We start from the raw sequence: 12,796 nt of genomic DNA, 5'->3' as shown, positions 1-12,796 counted from the left end.
AAATTTCTAATGTAGAAGAATATGTAAATCATATTTGAAGATGTGAGCTTAAATCTTGATTTCATCAATACTTGAAACCAATAAACAAAAAATATGAAACTGAAACATTCACTATATCTTACTGTTGGGATGATGCAAAACTGTCTGAAAGACTTACATGTAATTAAAAAACCTGTGGATTAAGCTGTAGCTTGGAAATTTCTCTTAGAATGTGCCTTGTTCTTGATGCAATGCAGTGTGTTCCTATCTGGTCTTAACAAAATAATTTAGCATTTGGGGGAAAAGATGCAGCCCAGGAGGCCTGCACTGGAAGCCAAGATAGAGAACATTTCCACGGCCACCATGACCTTCCTCTTGGTGCTATGATAGACAGGGAGGAATGTGACCCATACACTAAAAAACACCAGCAAGCTAAATGTCAAGAACTTGGCTTCATTGAATGTGTCAGGTAGGTTCATGGAGAGGTAGGCCATAGTGTAGCTCCCAAGTGCCAAGAGGCAGGGGTATCCAAGGACACAGTGGAAGATGACAGTTGACCCCTTGTTGCTAACAATGAAGATATGGCCATGTTCAGCGTGAGCATCTGAGTCAATAAAGGGAGGAGAGGTGCTCAGCCAAACTCCACAGAGTACAAGCTGAAGGAAGGTGCAGATGGGAATGATGAAGTTAGGGGCTCTTGATATCATCAGACACCTCATCCTTATTCCTGGAATGGTGACCTTGAATGCCAGAATCACAGTGAGAGTTTTGGCCAAGACAGTGGAGAGAGCCACTGTGAACAGAACTGCAAATGTGATCTGCTGAAAGATACAGGTGGCTGTGTTGGGATGGCCATTGAAGAGCAATGGACAGAGGAAGCAGAAGATCAGAGTGATGAGCAGGATGTAAGTGAGAGCCTGATTGTTGGCCTTGACAATGGAAGTGTTGTGGTGCTTCACAAAGACAGCAAGAACACCAGCTGTGTCTAGAGAGCAGCCCAGGCCCATGCAGGTGAGTGCCATTCCCAAGGGGTCTTCATAGGACAGAAATGGCACAGCTCTCTGGAGGCAGTGGTTCTGCTCTGTGTTTGAATAGTGACTTTCAGGACACTTCACACAATTATTCAAATCTAGTCAGGAATAAATGTTATCTTGAGTTTGTGCTCCAGCTTCCCTTTTATCCCAAGCCCCTGCCCAGCACCAGCTGTCTGGCATGTTACCTACGTCTCTTCCCTGCATTGTCTCAGATCCAATAAATCAAATCCATAGTGAAAATTCCTAAATTGCATGAAATCAATGATCCCAAACTGATCCTGCCTATTGTCTTTATTGGGACTTGCTGTGAACAATTCAATTATCTTCATATTCATACTTAAATATGTTTATATTTAAGTGATAATCTTCTCCTATTTATATTGTCATAAATTATTAACCTAAATTGCATAGACCTAACTCATTCATTAGACTCTACCCTTGTGGAACACTTCAGGTGTGAATTGGTTATGTGAGTTCAGTACAGGAAAATGTACTTTCAAATTTTTTCCTGGTAATGTTGTTCTCAGTCATTAGTCCAAAATTTATCAATTTTCATGGAGTTAATTGGATTCTCCAGTTTCTTAATGTGATGAAGGTTCATGAAGAAATGAGAAACATTAGATTCCTCATAGCATGAAAACTTCCCTCTGTGAAATTGTTTAGTGTTTAGTCATTTGCATGGACAAAAGGTTTATTTAACAGATAGGTGTAATTTTTTTTTTTTAGTATTTTTACACAGGGATCTCATGTAGCACTGATGTTCAGAAACTCACTCTGTAGAATAGGATGGCCTCAAACTCATTCATATATATGTCTACCCCTGCATCTAGAATGCTTGGATAAAGGCATGTGCCCCCAATGCCTTATAATAGAAGACATTCGTAATAGTCTTAGTTAGTGATGCTGTAATTTTTTTGAATATTTCCCAATAATAATTTGTGAGTTATATCTAAAATAAACAATATATAAATATCAATGTATTTATTCCATGTTTTCATTTGGTTAATATATTCAATATTCTGCAAATTGATTTTTTCAAATTGGTATTTGTTGAACTTTTACCAACAATTTATTGACTTAATGTTTTTGCTAGTGCCAAGATTATCTTTTGTATGTCAAGAATTTATTACAGGCACCAAAGGCTGATTACACACACATATTCACATGTATGATCTCCCAAAACAGGAACAAGGCACTTCTTGCTTAGTGACTTCATACTCTCTCTCATAGAGCAGATTTGTTAATAATTTTGCAGGAATGAAAAACAGTAAGGAATAAAGAGAGACAGATTGTAACAGTGAATCTTGAATCTTGATAGAATTTAGAATTTCAGAGGAGACAAATGTCTGGGTGAGTCTGTGAGGGCATTCAGTTGGGGTTTCACAAAGGCAGAAGGTGCTACACCTACTGAGAGTATGGGGACCATTCCACTGCCTAAATAAAAGTCCCACATAAAAAAAGAAACAAAGCAAATGGAGCACAAATTATCCATCTCTCTTCCATCTTCCTGACTACAGTACCAACATGCAGAGCCAATCCTGCTCCTGCTTCCATGAGATCTGTAGTCTTAAACATAGAGCCAATTTGTCAAGTTTGTAGTCAGAGCATCAAGAAAAGCAACTAACCAATGAACAAATATTTATATATATTATTATCCCACAAATCAGAGGAGTCGTGTACATTTTACATAGCACACATGCAGCTGTTGTTGAATAGACATATTAGGGCTATTTCAATGTAAACATGAACAGATGCTTTTTTATTAGACATAACTGTATATAAAGATATCATGGATGAATATTATATATTTAGTCACTATTTTCTGTAAAAGTAATTGATACCCTATTTAAAGGGAATGTGCAGTTATTGAGAAAATATTGCCATGTTTATGCATCTTAATTTTCATCAGCTACCAGAACATAGAGACCTAAGCTGAAACAATACTTTTATATCCGAAAAAGATTAAGTCATATGCCACATAATATTTGACCATTTTCAAAATGATTTCTTAAAATGGTGAAAACATTAAGATACTGATATTGAAAGAGACACACCTGGCATATAGTTTTGCTGTCATTAATTTTATATCCTCTAATGACAGTGCTGGACTTCACTCTATTGTTAATAAAGTTCTCTTGGACTTCACTGACAGGTCTGATTGCACATTCACTAACAGGTAAACATCTCAAGATGTTTTACATACATACTTGGGGTGCTGTGTCTACCTGAGACTACTCACAGCATCCGAGTTCTCTAGCAAGTTGCTTGCAATGCTGGTTTGAGGGTGGTCTGTCTATGACTCCACTGAAGACCAGGCTTGATTCATGTGATCTGGCTGACTAGGCGGGTGTCCCCCTAGTCCCTCACCACTTCCTGTGCATCCTTCCTGAAGGTGCACACTTGTTCAAAGAGGAGGGCCTTCCCTGAGTGGAAGATAACCAGTCTTGAGTCATAGGTATACAAGAAGCAGCACTCCCCACTAGAATCTCCACACATTCTCTCAAGGGTATCTTTCATTGTGTGCCTTCACAAAATCCTCTCTCTCTCAAGGCACTCCTCTTCAGTTTCCCATGGATTTAGTGGCTATTGGTTTCTAACAGAGCATGAGTTCATCATAGCCATAATCCCATGTCTTATTTAGTAAAGAGCACAGGGCATACAAAACATGCTAAATATTTCATAAAGATTTAAATATGTAATTTTCAAAGGTAAAGATAACTCACTCTTCATGATTTGAAATGTAAAATTCTCTGTTTTGAACTGTTTAACAGCTTTGTTTTAGTTTCTTCTTTGTCAAACTAATTTGAATTGTCTTCTTGAACTGCAACATTTTACAGTTAGAGGGTGAGGTGTTAGGTTTCTTCCAAGTATAAATGTAAATGTTCATGAACTTACCATGCCTCTAATGTACACAAAGCATCTATATGCACAATTAATCTTTGATGGTCTGTATAGCCATTATTATTATACATGTTTTTAATTAAGCATCTTAAAAGACACCCCATTTGCTCAGCCTTGGTGCAGGGGAGAGGGACTGGACCTGCTTCAACTGAGTCTACCAGGCTGAGCTGAATCCCCAGAAGAGACCTTGCCTTGTAGTAGGTGGAAATGGGGTGTGGATTGGGGGAGAAGGCTGGGGAGTGGGAGGAGGGAGGACTGGGGAATCCGTGGCTGACATGTAAAATTAAATTAATTATAAAATAAAATAATAATTTCAAAAAACACCCCAAAATTAGAATAATTGTATTTTCATGAAGAAATGTTTAAATCTCTGCATGTATGGGGAAATGAATAATGATTCAAAATATTCAAATAAATAAGCAAAGACTCTCAATAGACAGAAATAATAATGATAAGATATGGTGGTATTTTCTGTATGCTCTAACAAATAAGCTTTCCTGATGTCAGAGGGCAAAGCTAGCCAATGGTTAGCCATAGCTGCTGGGCATTGGTGGCACACACCTTTAATCCCAGCACTTGGAAGCACATGTCCTTGCTCCCAGTAATTGGGAGGCATATGCCTTTAATCCCATCACCACAGATATTGAGGCAGGAAGTGATATTGCTGGGCAGAGAAAGGAATATAAGGCAAGAGGAGATAGGAGCTCAGTTCCTTTCAAGCTGAGGAGTTGGCAAGGTAAGAGGTGAAGGCTGTGGCTTGCTGTTTTGTCTCTGAACTTTCAGCAATTACCCTGATATCTGGCTCCAGTTTTTATTAAGACCAATTAGGTTTTGTGCAAGATAGGAAATCCTCTCTGCTTTTCTAGCCATGTTCAGGATTTTGTCTCTGTGTACTCTTCAAATTCACTGTTTCAATTACTGCATGCCTATTTTCTGTACCTTCATGTATTCCCACACAAGATTCCTCTATTATGACCATGAAAAACAGAATCTTTCACTTCCATTTTGAGTTGCTGTAGGAACAGAAGTGTGCAGCTCTATCTGGGTTAATCTCAACACTAACACTAATGGAAGTGATGATGCCATTTCAACTAGTTGTCACAAGACAGTATTCTATAATTTATCTTCTATGTACAATATATGTGTGTGTGTGTGTGTGTGTGTGTGTGTGTGTGTGTTTAGTATGTTATAAACCTACCACGAGGACCTTCCATTGAGCACAATTTTTTAAACCAATGATTGTCTTTGTATTATGGAATCGAATCTAGATTTGTATCACTTCTTTTATTGATTAACATAAACCTACATCAATTATAGTGCTCACTTAGTAACTTATACAAATGACCCTATTTTGTACAATGTGTTAATGGAAGCATTATTGTACATAGAATCCATTTGATAGCTTAGAATTTACCTCACCTATTTCTGTACTGAAATGTATTTAGACAAAATTGGGTATCAAATTGAGCCTATTATCATGAGATTCTGAGAATATTTGTAATACAAAGTGAATACTAACATACACATATTTCATCCTTTGTATCACCAATGACACAATTTATCTGCAATGCAATGATTTTTAGACAAGTAATTGGAAACAACTTGGCATGTGATCTTTGGTAAAATATGCCATGAAGTACAATAGTATATTGAGTGTTTTTGTAAAAACACAGTATGTCACATCGCTATTGTTAAAATACCCAGGAAGAGACATTACCTCCCAGGGGTGGGCCTTATCCTCCCCATTTACATGAGGTTGAATTTGCACCAGTTTGACACTCATTTTATGAAGACTGTGAACCACAGCATATACAGAATTGTAGATATTGTAACCTTCTTTAGTCATGTCCATGTTCCACAGATTTGAAGGAAATAAATCCGATGAAACACTGGGTAGACAGTTACCTGATATTTTACAATCAGGTACAGACAAAGAACAATTGAAGAATGTATTCCAAATAAGAGAAAGATAATGATCTTCTGGGTAATTAGAAGGGGTATATTTGTGCATAAACTTTATAAAATCAGAAATCTTATCATGGTGGTTTGCAAAAAGAAAACTTCTGTGAAATGAATCAAAAAGAAAAGGTTCTCTGATGGTACTGATATCCAATTGTGAATTTATGACCCACACTTTCCATGCTATTAACAAATGCATTTGATTTAGGATTATGAAAAGTAAAGATTCATTGTCATCATAAATGATCACCACATTTGCAGATGATATCAGGAGCAGCTCAATAGTTTCTTTGAATGAATAGTCCAAGTAACGCAAGTTTTCAGGCATCATTCTCATGAAAGCTACACACACTCTATTTCTGTGCATCTCTCCTCTCAAGTCTGATAAAATCTGAATTGCTTTATGATTGTCTATGAGGACCAAACCCACTCAGGACCAGCTGAAATGAATCATCAAAGAGACAATGCCAAGTGACAGAGATGAGTCATTTGGAGCTGTCTGGTAGAGAGAAGAAAACTGGCTTCTGCCACTCAGAATGGTGTCAAATGGCCCAAAACTAAGCTGAAGGGAATTTAAAATCAGAAACAAGAATGAAAACATTGATATAGAACACAACATAGACCTAAGGAATCACTTGGGATTGGCAGACTCTAACTGCTCTTCATGATGTTTTAAAATACTATCTCATTCCTGAAGACTTTTATTGAGATCCTGCCAAGACACGGAGTTTTCCAAACACCCACTGTAGGCTCCAACCTCTTACTATTCTCAATCTCAAGCAAAGTATATGAGGCTACTAAACAAATGCTTGACTTCTTTTTCATAGACAAGTGACAGGCCTCTCTCCTTTACATGAGAAAACATTTGAAATGTCAGCATTTTAATACAGTTTACCTGCTCCCTCACACCCACATACCTCACCTGTGGATATTTGTAGAGATTCAGCAGTCTCCCCATACGTGCAGATGCTGCCCATGATGATCCTGTAAGTAGAGCAAAAGCTTTGTTCTCCCTTCTACATGTGTAATTGGGAATGTTGGTTCCCATTCCTGTGAGCCAAAAAAAGCATCCCTGAGAAAATCCCATTCATAATATCTATCAACATAATAGAGATCAAATCCTAGAGATGTGTTGGGTAAATGATGAGGGTTCCTGTTGATCTTTTCAGTAGCAAATATGAAGGCCAAACAACACTGGTAATTCTTCAACTTGAACCTGCAGAAACGTTCTTTCAATGTTTCTGAACAAGACTCATACCATACTGTCTACCAGTTTGATGCAATGGCTTTTATAATTTTTATGTCATATTTCTACCAACAAATAATTTAGTATCATTCCAGTAATCATTACAACTTAAATGTCCATCATATATAGCAAGTGATGGTTTCGTTTCTAAAAGTCTTGTGTGGATCTTTAATTCCTTAGGGGAAACGTTGAGTGGAACTGATAGCACTGGTAATATCTTCTAATAAGGAGACCCGCATAGCAGACCCACTAGTATTTTGACACTGTAGAGAAATAGTCAGCCAAAGGAATTTTCTATTTGTAGAACCAATTCTGGTTCTCCATCACAGTCTCTATTGCTACAATTAAAAACTACCTTTAAGAGATTATTACTCCTAGACCAGGAGATGTTTATCCTATTATATATTGCCCTTTCTTGACTCAGGCAGCTGATTGGAGCAGATAAAGACGCCCAGAGTCAAACATTAGACAGTCTCAACGAACCCAGGAGAATTGGAGGAGGAAGGATTGTAGAACCAGAAGGGTTGAGGACAGCAGGAAAACATAACACACAGAATCAAACAAGCAGGGCTCATATGGCTCTTAGAGACAGATAGAAGGAGCAACCATGAGCCTGCATGGGTTTGTACTAGGCCTTCCATAAACATGCTGTGGTTGTAATCTTGTAACAGTTGAGGAGTGGAGTTTCTGCCACTTTTGCCACTACTGAGATATTCCTTCTCCTGGGCTTCCTCACCCAGTCTTGATATGAGGCTTACAGTCTAAACTTATTGCATTTTGTACTGCCATGTTATCAACTTAGAGGCCTGATCTTTTCTGAAGGGAAAGAGAAGGTCAGTAGATCTGGGGAGAAGGGAGGTGGGGTGCCTTGGAGGAGTGGAGCTAGGGGAAGCTGTGGTTGTCATGTATTGTATGACAGAAGAATAAAATTATTTTAAGAAGATTAAATAATAAGATTATTTTATATCTGTGGTTTTAAATCTGATATATGTATGTAGGAATGCATATATAGAAATCAATGTTAATGATTTTAAGGATATTTCTAACCACTATGAACTCTTTTAAGACAAACAAAAAATGAACAAACGAGTTTGAAAGATCCAACACAGAGCTCTTTCCAAACTTTTAAGCTAAACACCAGCAATCTCCATACCTTCAGATCTGGTGGACAAAGTAACTACTACAGGACTAGTTAAATGTTAGTACTCTTTAAAAAGAAAGGAGTAGACCAGCCAGTGTTTTTCAAAGGTGGGAGGATATACCTATGTGATGCAAAATTTTATCTGTACACACTAAGTAAAGTATTTTCAATGTGACTCATCTGACACTCTCATCAGACACTAGTTAACAATTTTCTGTAAGTAAGTTGATTAATTTTATGGCTTCCCTAGGCTTCACAGGTATGAATTTGAAATGTGGTGTTGTTGAGAACTTAAAAGTAGAAAATACTCCTGAAAAAAGTATTCTCACACTAATTTGTAAATTTATGAGTTAAGTTCATTATGTCTGATGGTATTAACACAGATAAAATGTGAGAATGATATGTAGTGTAATATTGTTTTCAAAAAGAAGAATTTATATATCAAGATTATGATTTGTGGAGTTTTCCACAGTGGGTAGAAAACAGCAAAGCCTTTTCAAGTTATGAGCTTGCAAGTGGGTAAATGTACATAGAGATCAAGATTTAAAGGTAATACTTTTGGAATTAAAGTTTTGTGGAATAAGTTAAACCATTATTCAGAACTGTCTGTCATTTAGATTGAATTCTTCCCTCTGTCCATTCTACATTGAGGAGACTCAGAACACTGATACAATTTGCTCAGTGCTTCCAATAAAAGCCACAGTCAGGCCGAGCAATGCTATTGACTTATGATCACTAAGAAGGATAATAGCACATGGATGGCTTGAACAATCAGAGATTCTTCAGAAGCCCAAGGGAATACTTGGGCCTGAATTCTCAATAGGCTTCTACACAACAGAAACAGAACTTAATTTTTACTGAAATGCAGTCTTAAGTGTGCACCAGTAAAGTATGATCTCCATTAAAATGTGCGATGTGTCTCTGTAACAATTGAAGGGATGGCAGTCCTCAAAATTATGCTTAATTGCATGAAATGTTTTTTAGACAACAATTTCTCGAATCTAATTGTTCTTGGGTTAAATAGATAGAGTTCAATTTCCCCATAGAAGACTGTAGCTTACTTCAGCACCACAGTGTCTACCAACTGCTCAGAAAAACCAAGGAACCTCTTAATCTCATGTCAAAAATAAAAGCTGTTTTTACCAACTATGGAACATCTTCTCTTTCACAATGTGTTCTTCCCACAGATAGAACGTGTCCTTCAGTACACTAACCATTTGTGCTTAAGGGGTTGCATGGCATTCTGTCTCCAAATTCACCAATTTGGAGATTATTCTGGAATCCCACATAGGGTCCTTGGATTTCAACTGGCTTTTCTTACAGAGCACCAGGTAACTGTTCTTTATGCAGGAATCTGATATAACAAACAACTGGTTAAAGTTACCTTCTTTTGAATGCTCTAGAACGTGGTCCTGACCAACATAGATTCACATTTCACCTTACTAAAGAGAACTCATGTTAATAATGATCCTAAAAGTATTTGCTCAAACTTTACCTCTTCTTGTTTGCCAAAGTCTGTAAAAGAGGAGAGAAAGTATCTTATTCTGAACTTATACCGGTCAACTCCAAGTGTCTCAAATGTTTCCACCAAACTACTGTCCTTACAACAGTGACAAAAATCACCTCTCCTGACACTTGGTTTTCTTGCCTATTTTCTTCATATAATGAGGGGAAACTGTGCCAAACATGTTTCTAACTACACTCTCAATAGGAGTTAGAGTAGTCCTCACTGTCTGAGTTTGTGTGTTGCAGAAGTGATTCCATTTGCAAAACACATTCCCAGTATGAATGCTGTTATCAGTGTCTCTACTATGATCAGAAATTTTTCATCTCTCATTTTTACTTTGCACCCTTAGAAGGACTGTTCTCTGAGGCAGTCTAGCTGATGCCGTTTCTACATCACCCCTTTGTTTAGTTCAAAAGGTTAAGAGAGATCTATATAAATACATAAAATATCTTCAGGTGACCTCTCACCAGGGGGCACTAATGGGTCAGGCTACTCATCATTCCTCTTCCATATCATAATCAATGCTACATTCATGGAAATAGGAGAACATTTGTGAGAGGTATAAAGGTCTGGAAACACTAAAAACAAAAAGAATGTAATAATGTAATACACATAGCCATAAAAATGATTCATGAAATTGAACATGTCAAAATTTAAAATTGGGTTAGGAAGGTAGCTCATGTTTTTGTGTAGCCATGCAAACAACATAATCTGAATTTCAAATGCAGACCCTTGGAGAAAAATTTATATAATGATAGGAACTGCTATTTTGGGGAAGTAGATGTTTATATGCAGATCCACTGAGCATAGAGGCCAATGAGATACTATCTCTACACGTTATTATCTGATGCTTTGATATATCTATCCCTGGGATTTACCATGGGCTACCATATCATACACACACACAAATACATACATAAACATTCCTGTCCCATCAAGACCTTCTCTGCACAGTCATGTGTTCACCCACTTTCTACTCAAACTGATATGAGATGTGCTATAAACCATGATTTTGAATAGTGTTATCTCCTTTTGTATGAGTTGAAGATCCCTACATAATTTTTTGATTTGGAGAAATTCAGTTTAAATCAAGATCATTTCAAAAATTTTATGTAACAACACAATGTTTAGAATATTTGAAAACCACTATCATTATTATATATCATTTATATAAAAGAAAGAGGGAACCCTAGATGTTGAAGCACATAGACACCTTAGGAAGTCACTGGGAAATTACTGAGATGCATTCTCCCACATGCAATGGATGAATTGCAGTAGAAAGCATATATGCTATTCTCAAAATCTTTATTTATTGATACACTATGAGCCAGGATAATCTCAAATTCACTGTGGCCTGAGGATGTACTTAACCTTTATTCTGCTCCACCTCTTGTGTCCTAGGGATATGAAAATGGGCCCTAAGACTTACTTATGCAGTACTTACGAATAGAGCCAGAGAATCAAATACAGTTAACAACAATTATTAATTGTCACTCATATCAATGTCTTTTTAATATAATTAAAATTGTAAAGTAAACAGGGAAAGGGCTGGAGAGGTGGCTCAGAGGTTAAGAGCACTGACTCCTCTTCCAGAGGTCCTGAGTTCAATTCCCAGCAACCACATGGTGGCTCATGACCATCTATAATGAGATCTGGTGCCCTCTTCTGTATACATAATTAATAAACAAATAAATCTTTAAAAACAATAAACAGGGAAAGTATACTTTGAAGAGTGAAGCACATGATAATAATAACATAAAGTGATAATAAAACCTATATTGAGCATAACATTTAAAATGTTAAAATATATTTAAATCGAAAAATGTAAATGTTCATTGAACTTGAAATATGCTTCAAAAGACCTAAAGTATTTATGCTAGCCCATATGATATTTTCAACTGAAAATAACTATGGGATTTGAAGAGTTAGAAAAGATCATATAATACCCTCATCATGAAGAAATGGTTCAAATTTTGCATAAAGTATATCTAGCTATAAAAATACATTGAGAAAATGTGTATTTATTTGGAAAATATCACATAAATTTGAAAAATGCTTTTTTCTAATTTTTTCTAATTTTGTTTTTATTATTAATCTATTGATTGTAACAAATTCTGAAAGGTCTTTTTTGTTAGTTATTATATTTGTGTTTTAATTTTACGTATCATCCATGGGTTCCTCTGTCATCCCTTCCCCACTTCCCTCCAGCCCCTCCCCTTCATTCCCATCTTCTCCAGGGCTAAGACTCCCCTGGGGATTCATTTAAACCTGGTGGATTCAGTACAGGCAGATCCAATCCCCTCCTTCCAGGCTGAGCAAAGTGTCCCTGTGTAAGTCAAAGTTCCAAACAGCCAGCTCATGCACTAAGGACAGGTCCCAGTCCTACAGCCTGGGAGCCTCCCAAACAGTTCAAGCTATTCAATTGTCTCACTTACCCAGAGAGCCTGATCCAGTTGGGGGCTCCACAGCCTTTGGTTCATAATTCATGTGCTTCCATTCATTTGGCTATTTGTCCCTGGCTTTTCCAATTTTGATCTCAACAATTCACACTCTTACAATCCCTCCTCTTTCTCGACAGCTGGACTCCTGGACCTCCACCTGGGGCCTGGCCAAGGATCTCTGCATCCACTTCCATCAGTTATTGGATGAAAGTTCCAACACAATAGTTAGGGTGTTTGGCCATCTGATCACCCGACTAGGTCAGATCAGGCTTTCTCTCGGCTATTGCCAGGAGTCTACAGAAGACATATCATTGTGGATTTCTGGGGACCTCTCCAGCACTCTGCCTATTTCTGTTCCCATGTGGTCATCATTTATCATGGTCTGTTTTTCCTTGTTCTCCCTTTCTGTTCTTGATCTAGCTGGGATCTGCTGCTCCCCTAAGCCTTCTTTCCCTCAAACCTTGCCCTTCATTACTCCCACTGTTGTCCAGGTTGTTCATGTAGATCTCATCCATTTCTCTGTCATTGTGTCATCCCTGTATCTTTCCTAGGGTCCCATTTTCTAGGTAGCCTCGTTGGAGTTGTGTA

General features: G+C 37.4%; 1 protein-coding gene across 1 annotated transcript; it reads right to left on the bottom strand.

Moving 5' to 3' along the window:
* Positions 1-266: 266 nt before the first annotated feature.
* Positions 267-6,850, bottom strand: LOC118575528 (vomeronasal type-2 receptor 116-like). Its single transcript, XM_036176035.1, has 2 exons — positions 6,796-6,850; positions 267-1,108 (listed from the first exon to the last, which is right to left on the bottom strand). Exons 1-2 carry the CDS (start codon positions 6,848-6,850, stop codon positions 267-269), a joined length of 897 nt encoding a protein of 298 aa, XP_036031928.1.
* Positions 6,851-12,796: the final 5,946 nt, after the last annotated feature.

Source organism: Onychomys torridus, unplaced genomic scaffold (assembly GCF_903995425.1).
Source record: "Onychomys torridus unplaced genomic scaffold, mOncTor1.1, whole genome shotgun sequence".
Lineage (NCBI taxonomy): Eukaryota > Metazoa > Chordata > Mammalia > Rodentia > Cricetidae > Onychomys > Onychomys torridus.
Note: the sequence above shows the minus strand (reverse complement) of the source record. Positions and strands in the feature narration are given on the sequence as shown.